The sequence below is a fragment of the Meleagris gallopavo genome, chromosome 24, assembly GCF_905368555.1.
Source record: "Meleagris gallopavo chromosome 24, MGAL_WU_HG_1.1, whole genome shotgun sequence".
NCBI classification, from domain to species: Eukaryota; Metazoa; Chordata; class Aves; order Galliformes; family Phasianidae; genus Meleagris; species Meleagris gallopavo.
This window is the reverse complement of record NC_139427.1, coordinates 2,464,502-2,482,021: the sequence shown is the minus strand read 5'-3', so window position 1 is coordinate 2,482,021 and position 17,520 is coordinate 2,464,502. Positions and strand designations below refer to the sequence as shown.

The window sequence follows — 17,520 nt, the reverse complement described above, 5'->3', positions numbered from 1 at the left end:
TTTCTTTCAGTTGAAGTACAACCATCATCTTGATGTGCCAGGGTCACCACCCGCAAATGTGTGATAGATCATGTGTTATGTGCCTTTATGTTGTAAGCATGGAAGCTTTCCTCAGAATAGCTTATTTGCTGGAGGAAGAAGTAAACAGTGTCTTAACACCAAGAGCAACTCAAATTCGAGTTTTCAGTGTTTTTCTTTATTTCTCATTGAAGCTCAGCCTCCCGTTCTTTGTTTCTCATTGAAGCTCTTCTCCCTTCCCCTTCTATCTTCAGGAAAGTGGGAATGTCCGTGGCATCAGTGTGACATCTGTAGCAATCCTGCAGTTTCGTTCTGTGAGTTCTGCCCTCATTCATTCTGTAAGGATCACGAGAAAGGAGCCCTGGTGGCATCGGCACTGGACGGCCGTCTCTGCTGCTCCACACATGACCCCAAATCTCCCGTGGCACCTGAGTACTGGAACAAGATAAAATGCAAATTGGAACCTCAGAGTCCTGTAGAAGAAGCAAAAGAGTGAATTTTTGTTTAAAAACAAACAAAAGAAACAAGAAGGGAGGGAAGAAGAAGAGGGGCGAATAGGCGATGAACTTGAAGAGACTGCTGTGACACATTCAGTCTGTATCATCGGCGCTGTCTTGTGTGAACTGGGAGTGGGACCACTTACCCTTACCAAGCAGAAGCAGGCAGTGGTGTTTGTTTTTTATTGTTTGGTCTTTTACCCTTGAATGTGCTACAAGCAGCTCTTTCTGTTGGGAAAACAAACGTCTCGGCCTTCTAAAGCAAACAGGAGACCTTTTGACAGTGAAAAGAATATTCTGTTTAAAGATGTTCAAGTGTAGAAAACAAAGCATAGCAACATATTTATTTATTTAATTTTTAAAGGATGTTGAAGATCTGGTTTGGATCAGTCAGCGTGTCTTTAAAACAAAACAAACAAACAGAGAAGCCAACATAACTCCTACGTCTAGTTTACAAAAAGGACAAACCCTCCCTGCGCTGTGTAACATTCAGGTATCGTGAAGACAAATGTGGGTTTCAGACCAGGTGACTGAAATGCCTCCATTCCGTACTTCTTTTTAAAGGCAGGTTGTATATCATGTTAACTTGTGAATATTGCTGTAAAGCTTTTCCTGTGAGAAATAACGTGTATGGCTCTTTGGGAGTGCTTGTAACACAAGTGCTAATGTTTTAAGAAGGAAGGAAGTAGTCGCTTGCTGGAGAGCTGTAATTGGTGGTGTTTGCAGACAGGTGGAAATTCAGAAGGAGCTGAATTGCACAGTGGTCATTTCTTTCCTAGGAAAACCTTCCTAGTTAGGAGAGCTCCTGGCCTTGGTCGCACTGCAGCACACAGAACTGAGGTCAGCATGCTGCCCTGGGAGCACAGCCTCTGACTGCTTCTGGTGGAGGATTGTTCTGTGTGTGGATTTGTCATCTGCCAAGTTCTGCACTTGTTTTATGGCAATTATGTTATTGTGAATCTTTATTGCTTTCTTCTCAGACTCCCATTGGCTCCGGAGGAAATTCGAGTGCTTAAGGAATCCAACCCATCTTCGTGTTTCTTTTGATTTGAATATTTATGTTTTCAGTGAGAAAGATTTGCTGACTTTATAATGTTCACTGTTAATGGAGCTAAGAAAAGCAAGCGAGTCCCCTACAGCACTTCATCCATAACAGAGTGTTTGCTGTGCTAGGTAATGAGATTCACAGCAGCCACCCTCAGCCTGGTGGGGTGTTTGTGTTTTGTATTCCCTTTGTTAATCTGCAGGGGAGCAGGCTGCTTCAGTGAGGCTCCTGAGTTGGCTTAGGTAGGCTCCTGCTCCAGATTTTCTTCTGCAAACCTATCCTACCCTGCAATCCCTCAAGCAAGGAGCTTAGAGGGATTAGTATCTCCAGGCTGAAGTTGGTCTTTGGTGAATCTCCTCCCCTAGCCTGCAGCCTTTCCAAGTGCTGCAGTCAGCGTGCTTTGGCCGTGTGCTGGCGCTGGCTTGCTGCTAATGGCTCTTGGAGGTAACCCTGAACAAAAGGAATTAATTTGAAATGTTGCTGGCATCTGGCTAAATCGAGCCTTTGAATGAATTCTCAAGAGCCCTGTCTCTGGGAAACTGCTGACATAAACCTGCAGGAACGTGGTGACTTCTCAGCCTGAGAAAACAGGCGAGGAAGGCACGTGTGGGATTGTGGAGCTTGTCTTGCTTCTGGCTGCTGTCCTTCTCATTCTCAAACGTATGTATGGGGAGGGGGGGAAAAAAAAAGTTTGTGCACTTGTGAAGTTACAAAATACACTACAGTCCCTCGAAGCAGCCTGGTGCCAAGCAGCTGATCTGTCAGTGCACCTCTGAGCAGGCTGAGCCTTCCTGCAGCCTGCGGGTGTTTGGGGGCACAGCAGTGCCAGAGCTGCTGGGCTCAGCTGATGGCACAGGGGGTTGGTGGGAATATAAAGCACTTCTCGTGGTCCATGCTACAGTGAATGTCTCAAACGCTAATCTTGCTTGAAATATTTTTTACAAAAATATTTACGGAAAGAATTTTATTTTTCTGAACGTTTTGTGTGATAAATGTTTCTTTTTAAGCTCTTGCTGGGGTTTTTTGACCTCTTCAGAGATTCCAAACGCAGCCGTTGCTGCGGTGTCCGTAAGGCTTGATGTGTTTATTTTATTTATTAGTCTTGGTAGTGTTGAAATGATTTTTCTCTCGGGAAGTCAGAGCATTCCAATGATTACAAATGTATTGTAGTGTGGGTGCACCTCACTCTGTGTCCGTGGGGACGTGCTGAGGTGTGCTGATGCCAGAAGCCTTCACAGCTATTGGAGATGGCAGTGAGCAGAACACAGCTGGTGAGCATTAATTGCCACCTGAAACCTGTTGCTGTGATGTACTGCTATGCTGCATAGCACAGAATGTGAAGGTTTGCAAAAGGCTTTAAAAACCTCTGAAATGCTGTGAATTGGGGCCTGCTGCTACTCCTGTGCTGTGCCATTTGATTCCGGGTTAACTTTTTTTTCTCAAACTTCTTACAGGTGCTCCTTTTTTTCCACCAAAAAAAAAAAAAAGTAATAATGATAGCCAGCAGCTGGGCTTGGACTCAAAAGGGAAAGCAGGAAATTGGTTTGTAAGCTTGTGCAGCTCATGAACAAAAGTCAGAACTGGATGTCACGCTACTGAAGAGAAGGCGAATCTAAAATCTGCAAGGGTGATATGAGAAAGTACCTGTAAATTCAGAATAGCTTGATGGTTGTGTTGAATTTGGTCTGTGTGCCAAATGCAGAGCTTTAAAACACACCTTTTCAACCACATCCTGGTTCACGGAGAAGAAAGAGTGCGATTCCTTTGTATGGGGGAAAAAGATGTGACAGATCTGTGTTGTGATGAACTGGCATCAGCTGCTGGATTCCATCTGTGTGGTCTCAGGAGTGAGGGGAGCAGTGCTGGGCAGCTTGGCCATGCAAAGGCCTGGAGGAAATCCCCAGAGCTGCTGCTGATGTCACTGAGCTGTGCAACCTTCTGTTCCTTAGCTGGGACGTGCAAAATCATGCTTCTCCCTTACTTCTGTCTTATTTTTGGAGGGGGTGCCGTGCTTCAGGTGCACAGCCCACCCCAGATCTGCAGCCCGTGCTCTCTGTAGTGTGCAGCATCTGAGCTGCTCTGCTAAGTTAGCAGGACTTTGGTGTTTACTGGACTCTGTGCTCTGCAGTACGCACGTGTGGATGTTCTGCAGATCACAACCAAATGGTGCAATGGTCAATTACTGCAGTTTCCTGCACACGTGACACAAGCATTAATTATTGTAGCTTTCGGATTCATCAGACTTGTCCTGTTCAATGGACTGTGAGTATCAAAGGCATTATTTGCAGCTCAGGAAGGATGGCATGATGATGATTTTTATGGGCAAATTCCCTTCTCTGGTCACCACCACGGTCTGAGAGAGTTACAATGGAGTAATAGGGCTGGAATGTAGAATTTTGGCCTTTCTTCTAAAACCTTGTTATCTTTGTTTCAGGATAGAACGAGAGACACAATTACTAGATGTAATTAACAATGAGCATAGAATCTGTATATATTGAGACTTTACAGAACTATGGGGTGGGTGGGGAGGAGGGCGGGAGGGGGACGTCCAGCGCTGGTACGAAGTGGTCACTTTAACATGAAACCTCTGCCTCATTGAATTCAGGGTTTAATGTACTTGAAGCTCTGCATTCCTTATACAGCTTTTTTTTTTTTTTAATTTTATTTTATTTATACATCCCTCGTTTTGTATACGGCATTGAAGATGTGTTCACCTCCCTGCTGTCAGCTCTGCTCCTGTGGCACTGGACTCTGCGGTGCCTCCTGAGCAGCGATGGCCGTTTTGTGTTTGGTCTCAGCTTTCCCCCTGCCTTACCTTCGCGTAGCAAAATGGTTTGCACTTCTGATACACTCCTATCCTTCGGATGTATTCACAATGTTGTTCTAAGGAGGAAAAAAAAAAAAAGAAGCTGTTTCCTGTCGTGTCGTGTTGCTGAGCGGCGGACTTGGGTCCTCGTTGCCCCAGCGAGGGGCTCTCACTGCTGGAGGAGGGGGGAACTGAGTGGAGATCTGAGCTTTGCACAGGAGATTAATGGGAATGAGTGGGAATTAATCTCCTTTGCACGGGTAATTAATGTGAAAACAAAAGGGCACACGTGGCTCCGTGCCGGCTGCCAGCCCTTGGTCCCTTCTCCAGGTGAGGATGGGAGCCCTGCACTCAATGCTCTGCGTCCATTTGGTGCCACTTCTCCTTTCTCGCAAAGTGAAGGGAATGGCAACGACTGCCTGCGGGGATCCTGGGCCTCACCGCCGACCTTCACAGCGTCGTCATTTCCGTCCACTTTGTTCCTCTGTACCAAACTTCGTAGGTTCTGTGAGATGTTCTTTTAACGAAATCACTTTCAGTCTTTACCTGCAATGCATCAGCAGTCACCGAAGTCACTCTAGAGCTGGGAAGCCGACCCGGAGCTCCGGGTGCTGTTCTGGGGTGTTACTGTACCATGGTTGGTGTTTTGCCACATAGGCTTTGAGAAATACCATTTTTGGGGGTTGTGTCGTTCGGCCTACGTTCTCTTGCATAGTGTGAAGCCTGTAAAGCTCGGTTACCCTGTACATAGGTAGCTTATTGTCAGCCGGTTCTAGCGTACTTAGCCTTGCCTGTAATATTTTAGCTTCTTACTGAATGTGTGTGATGGTAGAACATATAATTTTTGTACATTATATTTACTGAGATGTTGCCTTTTTTATTTTACAAATACTTTGGAATTCAGATGTGTTTTTGCTTCCGTGAGGATTCATTTGGAAAGGTTTTTAAATGACATTCCACCGATTTGAACTTTTTGCTTGAGGTTGACTTCAATAAATCGTTCTGAATGTTCCAACACCGGCCGCCTCCCCCATTTCTTCCGGGGCCGGGATTCGAACTCGCGGCGCCGCGCTCCGCCCCGGGGCGGGGTCACGTGGCGGGCGCCATGCGGCGGGCGGGCGCGGCGGGGCTGGCGGCGGAGGCGGCGGTGCGGGCGATGCTGGCGGCGGTTTGCGCGTGAGTGCCGGGCTGCGGGCTGCCGCTCCGCTCCGCTCCCTGCCCCGCAGATGCCCGCAGCCGCAATTTCCCTCCGCAGGGTGATGGAGCTGCTGCCGCCCTTCCAACGCGTGGTGCAGCCCGAGGAGATGTGGCTCTATCGCAATCCCTACGTGGAGGCGGATCGCGTTCCCACGGCGCCGATGTTCGTAAGTGCCGCGGTTCCTGCGCTCGGTTTGCCTTCGTTTGTCAGCTGTTGCTTTAAAGCGAAGCTGCGAGCACAAAGCCTTGCAGATACCTGCAGTTCTCGTCTGAAGTCACTGCGAGCGCAGCGCTCTTGCAGCAACACAGCCAATTTTTGTAGCCCTTTTAGCCCCTACCATCCAGGATTGCCCTTTGGGTTTGAGCTGAGCTTACAAATACCCCTGAGAACTTCTCACCGTTGTGTTTTGGTTGTTCTGCTAACCTTTTTTTTTTTTTTTCCCCCCTTCGCTGCAGTTCATCGCATTCCTGTCTCCAGTGCTGCTCATCATCCTTGCCCGGCTGTTCCTGGGTGCTGACCACGAGGACACACGGGAGGCCTGCCTGGGTGAGCAGCTCCGGGCCCAGCAGGGCTGCCTGGGGGGGTTGGGGAGCCCAGGGGGGGTCTCGCAGGTGAGACCTTGCCAGGACACAGATGTTGTGCTGGGTTAAAGCTGAGCGATCCGGCTCCAACTTGTCCACGTGGACCTCAGTATTGCACGGGATGTGTCTGATAAGCAGTGAGGCACCAGCAGCTCAGGCAGCCTTTGTGGGGCTGATGTGAGCTCTCTGCTTTCTCCCAGCTGCCAGCCTTGCTCTCGTCCTCAATGGGGTCTTCACCAACAGCCTGAAGCTCGTGGTGGGCAGGTGAGGAGCTCCGGGCTGTGTGGGTTGGGATGTGCAGCGTTGGAGGTAGGAGAGGAGGAGGAAGGGCTGGATGCTGGAATTTGGACGTGCTCAGCCTGAAACAAAAGGTTTTTTTGTAGTTGTAAAGATGTAGCATTAGAGCAGTGCTGTTCTCCAGGCATCATTTGGAGGGCATATGGAGGCCTGCACAAGGGTTGGGGTGACTGCGTGCTGTGGTTGGGGTGGCAAAACGGTACCTTGGAAGACTGTGCAGTGATGTGCCCCGGGCTGGTGAGGGGACATTGAGGCTCCAAGCATCCCACAGAGTGTGGGGCAAACTGCTCTGCTCTGCTTCTCTGCCCCAGGCCACGGCCAGACTTCTTCTATCGCTGCTTCCCGGACGGACGAGTGAACACAGAGCTGACCTGCACGGGTGACCCCGACCTGGTGGCTGAAGGACGTAAAAGCTTCCCCAGTGGGCACTCCTCGTGTAAGTTCTGGGTGCCCAGAGAGCAATGTGTGGCGAGCAGGAGCCTGGGGAGAGAAGGCAGCGTGGCTTTGCTGTCACACACACCACTTTGTGACCTTCCTTCCAGTTGCCTTTGCTGGCCTCGCCTTCTGTGCCTTCTACCTGGCTGGGAAGCTGCACTGCTTTGCTCCTGGCCGGCGAGGCTCAGCGCTGCAGCTCTGTGCTTTCCTCCTCCCCCTGTTCATCGCCACACTCATCGCCGTGTCCCGTACCTGTGACTACAAGCACCACTGGCAAGGTGGGTCAGCTGTGGTGCCCAGGGCTGGAGCCAACCTGCTGTGCTCTGGGGCTGTGAAGGTGGAGGAAGGTAACTTTCCTGGCCTTGCCTGCAGATGTGCTGGTTGGCTCGGCAATGGGCTTTGTGCTGGCGTACCTCTGCTACAGGCAGTACTACCCTCCTCTGATGGACTCCGCGTGCCACAAACCATTTCTGTCTATATCTAAACAACTGCCAGCACACCAAGAAAAGCCTGCAGCTTCCAGCTTTCACCTGGACGTTTAGTGATGTCGCTGTATTCTGCTGGCACCTCTCCTGCACCGTGAGTATCGGGGCAGGGGAAGGCTGGCTGTGCCCCACAGGACGTGTCTCAGGTGGTGAGCTGTGCCGCTCAGTGGGTGCGTGGCTTCATTTCAATTAGTTCTGTAGGTGTCCCTTCCTTTGGGCCTGCTGGGAAGCGAGCCGAGCCTCAGCACGTGAGACTACAGGACAGCCCAGCTTCAGAAGGTCCTACACTGAAAACTGGAGAAATGATGTGATGATGATGATGTGGGGTGCCGTGGCTGTGGGTGTTCCTGGGTCAATCCACAACAAAGCACACTCACGTCTCCCTTCAGTGCAGCTGAGCTGCCCCATCCCTTCCCGTGGGATGGGTGTGTCGAAGGGAAGGGCAGGACCTGTTGTGGTGCAGGGGTTAAGTGCACCTCATAGTCAGAGATGAACTAATTTGGAGTAATGAATGCAAAGCTACAGCCTTTAACCGTGGATTGAGTGGGTGAGACAGAAGATGCAACTAGCATGATTGTTATTTGTGTTATTGTGCTGGCTCTTTTTTCTTCTTAATTTGGCAAATAAAGGAGTTTAGATTTTAATGAGCTGTGGTACCAAAAGCTTCCTTCAGTGGCTGGGCCTGGGACCATATAAGCAAATACGCCTTGGTACGTCTGCACAGGTTCCTAGGCAGGTGCTTATTTGCTTTCTTTCTCCTTGCAGCTTTAACACAGTTGTAAGGAGGAATCTAAGCACAGCTTTCTGGCAGGACTGCTGTAGGTTAATGGTTTCTCAGGAGCCTCCACCATCCATGGGAGTGTTCTGTGTCACACGTGTGTGTGCAAACTGCAAGGTGAGACCAGCAGAGCGAGAGATGCGTGCCTCTGCCTCTCAAGCTCAGGGAACAACAGTAACTGATGTGTCATCAGTTTGGGCCCCATCAGCCCCACGTAACCCTGCAGCCATAGAAGAACTTACAGACGTTGCTTTTCTTTCCCTTCAAATTATGCAAACGTAAATTCTTTGACCCACTCCTCTCCCTCTCCCCCAAATGCATCACAGTCATCTGTTTATTTGTTTTGGCTTTTACTGGAAAAGACATTAAATAACATTTAAAACGTATTTAATCCTTTTTTTTTAAACAAAGTGCATAACTTAAAAAGCTGGTCACGAGTGTCCCATGTTAAGACTGTTCCTTTTCTTACTCCCATAGGAGGCGTTTAGCAATCGGTAACTCAGACTGTGAAGGAGCAGAATGTCTGCTTCTGCAGTCAAGTAAATGAACAGCTTCAGTTCCTTTGGGCTGGGAGGAGGTTGGAGGCTGCAAACAACACCTTTTGAATAGTGCAAATAACGAAATACAACAGAGGACAAACAAATGGATGCTATGGAAACAAGGCTTTGTTACCCCATGCAGGGCTGAAGTCAGCAGGAGGGAAGTGGCTCTTTCCAAAGGCTGCAGTGAACTTGCATGCCACTGAAACATTTCCCCCTGCCTGCTCTGAGGCTCCAGCTGCAGTCTGGCAGTGGTTTGGGTCACAGGGAACCTGAGGCTCTCTGTTGCCCTTGGAGGAGAGCTAACACAAGACAGCAAGCTGCAGGCTGTGCTGCTTGCTGGACTACTTGAATCTCTTCAGTGGAGTCACTGAGGCAGTGCCCAGACCCAACAGATCTGGGCTCTGTCTTTGCTGGCAGCATTTGCTGTATTTGCCAACAAAACCACTGGCTGGAGCCTGATGGGCATGAGATCCCTGCAGCCACTTTGAACTCAGCACTGCTGCGTGCTCCTGCAGAGCAAAGGAGGGCTGTCCCTAAAGGGCCCGGTGCCTGGAGCAGCTGCTTTCCCCAATCCAGTTTGGATCTGGAGGTAAAGCTTTCCTGGGGTGCTGTGCGTGTGGCCGTGAGCAATAGTCCTTATCTGCAGCACTCCAACCCAGTGCTACAGCAGGAGAGCAGTGCCTCATCCTTCCCCCGTGAGAAGTCAGCATCTCCTTTGCTCAAGGCTGCTATTGCTCTCTCCGTGCTGTGTGTTTTAAGGCTTTTGTTTCTCAAGGTCCCAAGCTAAGAGTATCCTTGCGAAGCCCACAGCTGGGTTCAGGCCCTTGTATCGCATTTCCTAGCCCAAGCAGCTGTCTGCATCAGTACTGCAAAGCCTGTGTGATAACCTACAAGGTGGGCAGACCAGTTCAGGGCTGACAGCACGTGTTGCCGCAGGGAGTCACAGTGTAAGTGCTGTGTGTGTGTGTTAGCAGAAGTGGGTTTTGTTTGGTTGTTGTTGTTTTTTTTTTGTTTTTTTTTTTTCCTACCCAAAATGGAGGAAAACCATCTTTATCTCCAGGCAGCAGCAAGTACTGGGGAAGCAGCATGCAGGGCACAGCAGCAGAGGAGAGAGGAAGGCAGAGAAGAAATCTGAACTTTCCTGGTGAGTACTCAATTCAATTGTATCTAAGAAAGCAAAGGGAGAACACTGGAGTAAATCTTGTGTCTTGATGTGCTTTTGTGCATGATAAAAGAGGAAGGAAGCCCTGTGTGCTGACAGGCCAAAGGAAAGCCCAGCCAGTGCTGTAAATAAGGAACATTATTCCCTCAAATGGGCTGTATGTCCTCTGGACATAGCAAAGTTGGAAGTGTAGGCATATAAGGTGACTTACAAGAAGTGGTTGAACAGCACGGGGTGGTCATTGGCTTCCTGGCAAAGGTTGGTCCAATGTAACACCTATTGTCTGGTAGATCTCCTTCAGAACCAGCAGAACAGTGTCCTCTGACTCCCTGGAGGTGGGGACACAGGCATGAGCAGGCAATGCATCTCATCACCTTGGTGTTCAGAATGGCAGCATTCTGCCTACAGCAGACACGAATCTGAAGCTTGATGACAGTTAGGCAGGAGCTTACCAGTAGCAGAGGTGCCCTTGCAGTGCAAATAAATATTCATTAAAGCTCTCAATGGGCTTTTCCTGGAGCACGTAGTCGATGCGATTCCCCCCGTTCAGCTTCCCCACGTTAATGAGGGAGGGATCATCCTTTGCTGGCGCCGGGGCCTCTTCTGGCTTTGGATCTGGAGGAAGGAACAGCAGTTTGTCTCAGCAGCAGCACACAGCAAAGCACTGCCTGGTGCTCCTCCAGCCCCGTGCCCGCTGACCTGGCTGCTTTTCTGTGCTCGCCTCTGTCTCTGCCTCCCCCTCACTGCTTGTTCCCTCCACAGCTGCCAACGGGGCGCGGGTGAAGGACTGCCAGGCCACCCGCAGGGACCCCAGCAGGTTGTTCTTCAGATCCACGCTCATACGTGTCAGCCCTTCTTTCAGCTCTGCAAGGCAAGGGCTGTGCTCAGGCACGGGGCTGCGGCTTTGGCTGGGCTTGAGGGGTGGCCGTGCTCCTTACCGAGGTGCATCCTCTTCCTGCCTTTGTGGTGTGGGAGCAGCATGGGCTCAAATTCCAGATCTGGGACAATCATGGGCTCAATCCTGTATGCCACCGGGTCAAACTGTGGGAAGAGCAGTGAGCAGTGAGCGCGGGCTGAGCGCGGTGCCTCGCACCGGAGGGCTGCAGCTCTTATACCTACGGGGTGGAAGATGTTGAAGAAGCCCTTGCAGGTGGGCAGGCTGTAATCTGGGTTGATTCGCTTCACTCCTCGCACCGTGAGGAACATCCCAATGGGAGAGCCAAAAGCAAAGAAGATGGCGGGCTTGTAGAGCAGCTGAGGGTAGTTGGCAGAGACCTACAGAGAGAGGAGGGGGTTGGGTTTTGTTTCACGAGACACTTTCTGTGCTGGTGTGCTGCTGTGGTCCCGCTGCTCCCAGCTCAGCTGTTACCTGCCCCAGGCTGATGTCTGGGTATGGGCTGTCCCTGCTGGCAGCGGTGCTGTGCTGCCTGGCAGTGCTGTGTTCTCTGGTGTCCTGCAGAAAACAGAGGAGCCCCGGTGAGGGCAGGTCCTGCAGGATGGTGGAAACGGGCACTGGGCTGCACGGGGACCCTGCACAAGTCTGAGCTGAGTGATGTGGCTGGGAAAAAGGAGTCTGAGCTGTGCAGAAGCCATACCTGCATCTCCCTCCTGGAGCTGATGTAATGGAGGAGCTTCATTCGTGGTCCTAAGGGAATTCCCATTTCTTCAAGGTTTTTCTCTCCGCACAAGAGCTAGAAAGTAAGCAGTGCAGATATTAGCACGCACCGCTCTGCTCCTGTGCAGTCAGACCTTTGTTCTTTGACCTTCTGCTCCTGCTGTGCTAAGAGGCATTTTGTGTGCAGGTGATTCAATACCGGGAAGATGCACCCAGGTGGGTGAGGACTGGAATGTAAAACAAAGAAACGTAAAGACAGCAAAACAACGGAGCTGCTCACCAGCGCTTCCCCATCTATTTTCTCCTTCTCAAAAGCAGGACAGTACTCAGACAGATCCAACTTCTTCAGGATTTCTTTTACTTCCTCAGCACCCCTGCTGCTTGAAGTTTCCTTGGATTCCTGCAAACAAAGCCCACGGGGATTGTGCTTTTTTCTCTTGGTGCATTTCGGAGTTTCTCTGCCTTCCCCACTGCCCTGCAGGTGCATGGGAACACCCGTGCTCAGCTGCAGATCTCGTACCTCCCTGCTGTGCTCATCCTCAGGAGCAGCCTTCTGGTTCGTCAGGAGATCAAACAAAATGAGGGACCCTAAAAACCAGGACCGGAGCATCAGTGGCTCGTTAGGGAAAAACCTGAGGTGCTTCCCTTCTGAACTGGAAGGACCAGGACGGTCCCTGCTCAACACGACGGGGACATCCATGGGACTTACCCAAGCTGTGACCTGCAATGGAAACCCCCCCTTTAAAGTCTGGGTTCCTCTGCAGGAAGAGCAGATAGAGGCGGTTCATTTCCGAGGCCACCGTGTCCAGGATGGTCTGGCAATAGGTGGAACTGTTGTAGAAGAAAGCATCCAGGATGGTGTCGTTGATGAAGTGACGCAGGCGGCTGATGCTCGGCAAAGTGATTCGCTCCAGATCCCTGGGGGGTAGGGGGGGGCAAAAAAGAGGAGAGGAAACTGCAGTCAGAAATACCCGTGAGCCCTACCACATCTCTAAGGCAAAACTTAAGTTCAGAGGAGGCCCGCTGCCATCCTGATACTGAAATTTCTCATTGGAGACCAAAGCAGAGCGCCCAAGAGCCCCCATATGAGTGTGAGAGCCCCTCCCTCCCCATGGCAGCAAAGAGAAGGCAGCAGCCTCCCAGGGCTGTGGGCACTTACACGTCCACACCGGTGGAGTGCAGGGAGCTGTGCCAGTTGACAGGCAGGAACTCCACCCGGCCAATCTGCTGCTGCTCCTGTGCCTTCCTGAAGTGTGCTTGCAGCATGCTCAGGGAAACGCTCCTGAAGTCGTTGACTGGAAAAAGGCATGAACTCTTAGCAAAGCTGCAGGGCTGCAGGGCAAGGCTTCTGCATCAACAACGCTTAATAAGATAAAAGAAAAGATCATTACCGGGGGAAATCCCAGCAGGGTCTTTAATCTGCTGCTGCCACCCTAAGACCTTGAATCTTTAACTACAAGCTCAAGGGAAGCTCCATGTCCTTACATGTGTGTTTACTGGATTTTGCTGCCCCATCTGTGACAAGCCTCCTGCCCCACGTGCAACGCTTTAAGACAGCACCCGGGGCAAGAAAAGCACTCTTAGGAACGTAAAGGAAAAAAAAACCAAACGTTGTGAAGATGCCTATTTTACAAGGGGAAGCTTGAGGGAGAAGAGATCACTCCGTTTTGAGAAGGGAGAGAGATCGATTTCCATGATTCTAATTGGGCAGCCTTGGAAACAGTTGTGCTAGATGAACGTGTGGAAGAACAGACTGCGTTCAAGCAGATGTAATCAGTTCCTGTGTCGTAGCTTAGCAGGTTTAGACAGCTGGAAAATCCACATCTAGTTTGGGAAACCCCATTTTTGAGCAGCAGCAGAATGCAGTGATGAAAAGCAGTTGCCCAAACCTTTCCAGACAGTGGGATTTAATGGGTTAGTGAGCATTTATTCACGCTCCCCACTGCAGTCAGCAAATGGGGCCACGCAGCCTGCCCAGCTGAGCGTCACGATGGTTTGAATGCGCTCTGACAGCGTTTCTCATTGTCTACACTTTTACCCTCAGCTAAAAGCAGCGTGGGGATGGGAGGAGCAGCCCTGCCTGGCTCCCACCTACCGCACTGCACGATGCTCCTGAAGCGGATGTCACAGGCTGGGCCGATCCCATGCACCACAAAAACCAGGTGGTCGATCTGCAGAGGTTCTCCTGCAGGTAGAAAGAGGTGGGAGCTCAGCCCCAGAGACCAACGGCTTGGAAAGGAACTGAGCCAGTGACCCCACCTGCAGCTCTGCCAGGCACCAGGTGGGGCAACATCCTGTTCTCTACTTCCCACACACTTCAGTTTGCATAAGTACTTTCCCAAGTGGAAAATGAAGGGGTTAGACAGGAAGACGTGCCTGTCCTCACTGCCAGGGCAGCTCGCAAAGCTGGGTCACGGCTGCAGAGCAGGGAAAGGGCGAGCAGCAGGCAGCCACCAGCCTGGAGCTGAGAGCTGTGTTCCCTTCGTGCTTTGGATAGCTGTAAGGGAGGCTCAAAGTTCAGCCGTGCTCACCGTTGGGGATCTCAGCAGCGATGTTCTCCACTCCTCTCTTCACAGTCCGAGGTCGCCCTTGTTCCGTAGGAGTTGAGCCCCAGTCGTCGGAGGTGGCAACGGGGTGGTAGTGCACCATCAGCTGTGAGCAAGGAGGGCTGATCACTGTGCTGCACCGTGTGCTGGAGCCAAGAACATCACCGGGCTCCCAGGAGGGCCAGCAGGAGGCATTCGTGGCCATAGGCTGTCTCTGCCCAGCCACCAGGCTGCGCTCACCTTGGGGTTGTGCAAAATGATGACTTCTCTGCTTGGGGATTCCAGCTTCTTCTTCCACTCATCCAGGGTTACGGCAATCATGTACGCTTCCTGAGGAAAAGAACGTCCTCTCTGAGTCAGCTGAGGGTATTCCTATGAATATTCAACCACCTGAGACATTTCCCACCCATTTTAAGTGCTGCTTTGTGAAAGAGGCATAGAAATCATCCAGGCCAAACTGATGAGGCCGCAGGATTATCTGTGTATCGCCTGCTAAAGTTTCCAGAAAGCTGCTGTTGTGGAATAGAAGCAGAAAGCTTCCCCACCAGAGTCATGTATTGTCATACGTTAGAATACAGATGACTGTAATCACAGCAGAGAAAGCCCCCAGCCTTTACAACGGGGACCAGCAAGCATTTCGTGGGTCCCTGCAGCAGTAAGAACTGTTTCTTGCATTTACAAAGCTGCGAGCAGGGTGAGGGTGACCGTCCTATGACAGCAAGAACCGAATCGCAGTAGTACCAGGCAGGGTCAGGGGGGAAACACAGAACAAAGGCAGCGGGGAGAGGCTGCAGGATGGGCCAGAGCTGCATGGCTGGCAAAGAACAACCGGGCATTGAGCAGAACGCTCTGGGATGGGGCAGAAGGGGAAGCAGGGGAGTATTTAGTTATGTTAATCAGCCGTGAAAATGCCGTGCCAAGGCATGCCAAAGCCTCTTGTGAGTTCATGTCCTCAGGTGCAACGGCAGCGCCAGTGGCCCCATGTGGAGTTTGGGATGCAGGGCAGCATTTGGCAATGAGAAGCAGAGGGGCTGTTGTTGGTGAGCTGTGTGCTCCCGGGTGTGTTTACCTCCAATTCCTGGCTGAAACTCTCCGAGTAGGGGACGTATTTGTTGTCCTTGTCCCCTTTGTAGAACCAGGTGCAGCGGCGCACCTCGGACGCCTCCTCCTCCCAGAACACTGCCAGGCGCTGCCTCTGCTTCAGGTGCACGTCGTACCTCCCGCCCGACGTCGGGACAACCACATCTCCTTTATCCTTCCCTAGGGAACCGAACGAATCAAAAGTCGAGCTGAACCAGAGAGAGGAGACTGCAGCAGCTCTGCAGGTGCACACCGTGAAAGAGCAGCAGCAGCAGCAGCAGCAACCATCAGCGCTGCCCATACAGCCTGGGGGGAGATGCCCGAAGCCAAACATCCCCAGGGGCAGCAGGTGAGAGGAAAAGCACTGAGCTGTAAGCAGCCACCTCCCTTCTAGCTTTGGGCACAGCCTTTCAGGGCCTCTCCTTGCCTGTGCCGAGGTTGGCAACGTGTGAAATCGTGGCCCTGGGATCCTGTAGAGCTGCAGATCTCCACGTTCAAAGTGTTCCCGTCCAGAACTGAGAGCTCTGCTCAGATCCCAGCACAGCCCCCACTGCATGCCCTGCCTGTGAAGCAGCAGTTTCTCCTCGGACAGGTCTCCCCACTGCCATTTCTGCCCTCCTGCTCATGTTTTTGTCCCTCCTTCAAAGGTGCTTTGCAACACAGCGATGCATAATTAACAGCACGTGCCAAATTAACGAGGCCGGACCTTACATTCCCTCCTCCATCCTCCCTCTCCGTTCACTTACAGCTCCAGCATTGGATGCACTGCCACCAAACACAAGTCTCACTTACAAATTCCAAAGGGAGAATGTTGCAACAGGCAGGAGCTGTGGGCTTTCCCTGTGCATCACCACCCTGCTTCCCTTGGGCACGCACCTGATGCTTCCCATTGAACCTCACCAGGCCGGTTCCCCATCACACATGCAGGGGATGAGGTGTTTACAGCAGAAGCACAGCCCTGACAGCTGAAGGCAATGGCTGCAGCACCATCCCCGTGTCGGATCGCATTAGCCGCGTGCAGGCTGTGATGGAGGCAGCCGGGGCTGCGGGCGGCTCCCTTACCTGCACCGTGAGCCTCTTCCAGCCGCTCCGAGTCCTGAATGCTGAACGGCAGCCACCGCTCCCTCCCGCCGGTCACCTTGCAGTAAAACCAATGCGGAGCGACCGCTTCGTACCCGTTCCCCGCGTCCCACTCCGCAGCTTCGGGAGCGGTCCGCGAGGGCACCGTCGGATTTTGCTCCTGAGCAGACATGACGCTCCTGGACAAAAGGAAAGGACAGACGGATGGACGGAGCCGCGGATCTCTACGCCCACCCGCACGCACTCCGCAACGGGAGGCCGCGCTCCGCTTCCCCACCGCGTCCGCGCTTCTCTCCGCTCCCACGGACGGACGCACCGACGTTGGCCGCTCACGAACGTCGGCTGCGTCCGCCGCTCCCGCACCGCGCGGCTCCCCGGCCCGACCGGCGGCACGGCGCTGCTTCCCGGCCCCGCTCCCAGCCCGGCTCCTCGCTCCGCTCCGTTCTCCGCCCGCTCGGGGCGGCGCTTCCCCTCCCCGCCCCCGGCGCTGCCTCCGTTCCGCGTTGCGCCTGCTCGTGGGGCCGGGCGGGGGTCGGGGCGCTCCGCCCCGCACACGCGTGGGTACCGCGGCCGTTTCACCCCGCGGGGGCCGCGATGATGCCGCGCCCGATTGCGGGGCCGGCGTTAATTAAAGGCCGGCGTTAATTAATTACAGTCCTGAGCCGGATGCGCGGCCGCGGTTCGGGGCGGCGGTCCCTGCGGGGTTCTCGCGTGGTCGGGGACGCCGCCGTGCCCGTCGCGCTTTTCGAGCAGCTTAACATCACCCCCTTCCCCACCCTCAGCCAACCCTTCCCGCAGCGGGGGCTCAGCGCCGGAAGAGGAGCCATTGCAGAGGAATTCGTTACCTGGATGAGTTTGGCACCAAAAGAGCCCCCCCTACCCCCCAGTGCCGTGTACACACGCCCAGCTTTTCTACAAACGCGTATCAGGTATCAGACACCCTTCCTACCACATCTCTGCAGAAGGAAACCTTTGCCCCGACCCACGGAGCGCTGCCGACGCGGCAGTTTGTGCGCAGCTCTTCTGCTCTGCCTGCCTGCATTGCGGTGTCACCGCTCCAAGATAACCGGGGCTGCTCCACGTGTCTCCCTGCACGGGTAGAACCCACCGACCTCTTTATCTGACAGCGAGCGTTGGAGCAATGAGGATGCGGGAGATGATGTTCCCAACGCGATCCTGGCTGCTGAAAATGAAACAAATGTAAGAAAATAGTTTCACCCAGCTCCTCAGATTCTAAAGTGATCAAATCTGGCTTCTGCCTTCACAGCCCTGGAAGCAGCAGCACTGTCAGCCCCGTGTGGCATTTGGACCTGCCCGGCTGATGCTCACACGACAGACAACAGGGGATGCTGCAG

At 52.6% G+C, this 17,520-nt stretch overlaps 3 protein-coding genes across 16 annotated transcripts in view; 2 read left to right on the top strand and 1 right to left on the bottom strand.

The window, feature by feature from the left end:
- Positions 1–5,383, top strand: part of NSD3 (nuclear receptor binding SET domain protein 3) — a 34,431-nt gene extending 29,048 nt beyond the window's left edge. For all 5 annotated transcript variants that reach the window (XM_085242937.1, XM_085242934.1, XM_085242936.1 and 2 more), the window contains one exon: positions 273–5,383. In XM_085242937.1, coding sequence (XP_085099063.1) covers positions 273–514 — 242 coding nt within the window. In that variant the 3' untranslated portion in view covers positions 515–5,383. The remainder of the gene's footprint in view (positions 1–272) is intronic.
- Positions 5,373–13,068, top strand: PLPP5 (phospholipid phosphatase 5). Of its 5 annotated transcripts, XR_014888001.1 has the most exons (9): positions 5,373–5,542; positions 5,622–5,730; positions 6,020–6,110; positions 6,346–6,409; positions 6,754–6,878; positions 6,985–7,155; positions 7,250–7,456; positions 8,128–8,257; positions 9,743–13,068. XR_014888001.1 is itself a non-coding variant. In XM_085242950.1 (8 exons), exons 1-7 carry the CDS (start codon positions 5,373–5,375, stop codon positions 7,417–7,419), a joined length of 900 nt encoding a protein of 299 aa, XP_085099076.1. In that variant the 3' UTR covers positions 7,420–7,456; positions 9,743–13,068. The 5 variants fall into 5 exon arrangements, 4 of the variants coding, with proteins under 4 accessions (XP_085099076.1, XP_085099074.1, XP_085099075.1 ...); XM_085242950.1 differs by lacking the exon at positions 8,128–8,257; XM_085242948.1 differs by lacking the exons at positions 8,128–8,257; positions 9,743–13,068 and adding an exon at positions 7,564–8,006.
- On the bottom strand, positions 8,474–16,925 carry DDHD2 (DDHD domain containing 2). 6 transcript variants are annotated; one of them, XR_014887999.1, is made up of 18 exons: positions 16,482–16,909; positions 16,148–16,344; positions 15,075–15,265; positions 14,246–14,335; positions 13,991–14,111; positions 13,555–13,644; positions 12,619–12,754; positions 12,169–12,377; positions 11,740–12,047; positions 11,440–11,535; positions 11,214–11,297; positions 10,964–11,119; positions 10,783–10,885; positions 10,544–10,708; positions 10,297–10,459; positions 10,056–10,173; positions 9,711–9,849; positions 8,474–8,725 (listed from the first exon to the last, which is right to left on the bottom strand). XR_014887999.1 is itself a non-coding variant. In XM_085242942.1 (18 exons), the coding sequence occupies exons 2-17, from the start codon at positions 16,335–16,337 to the stop codon at positions 10,083–10,085; spliced, it is 2,073 nt and encodes a 690-aa protein (XP_085099068.1). In that variant the 5' UTR covers positions 16,338–16,344; positions 16,482–16,874; the 3' UTR covers positions 8,474–9,849; positions 10,056–10,082. The 6 variants fall into 6 exon arrangements, 4 of the variants coding, with proteins under 4 accessions (XP_085099068.1, XP_085099067.1, XP_085099064.1 ...); XM_085242942.1 differs by having other exon boundaries at positions 8,474–9,849; positions 11,740–11,859; positions 11,980–12,047; positions 16,482–16,874; XM_085242941.1 differs by lacking the exon at positions 9,711–9,849 and having other exon boundaries at positions 16,482–16,912.
- Between the last annotated feature and the right edge of the window lie 595 nt (positions 16,926–17,520).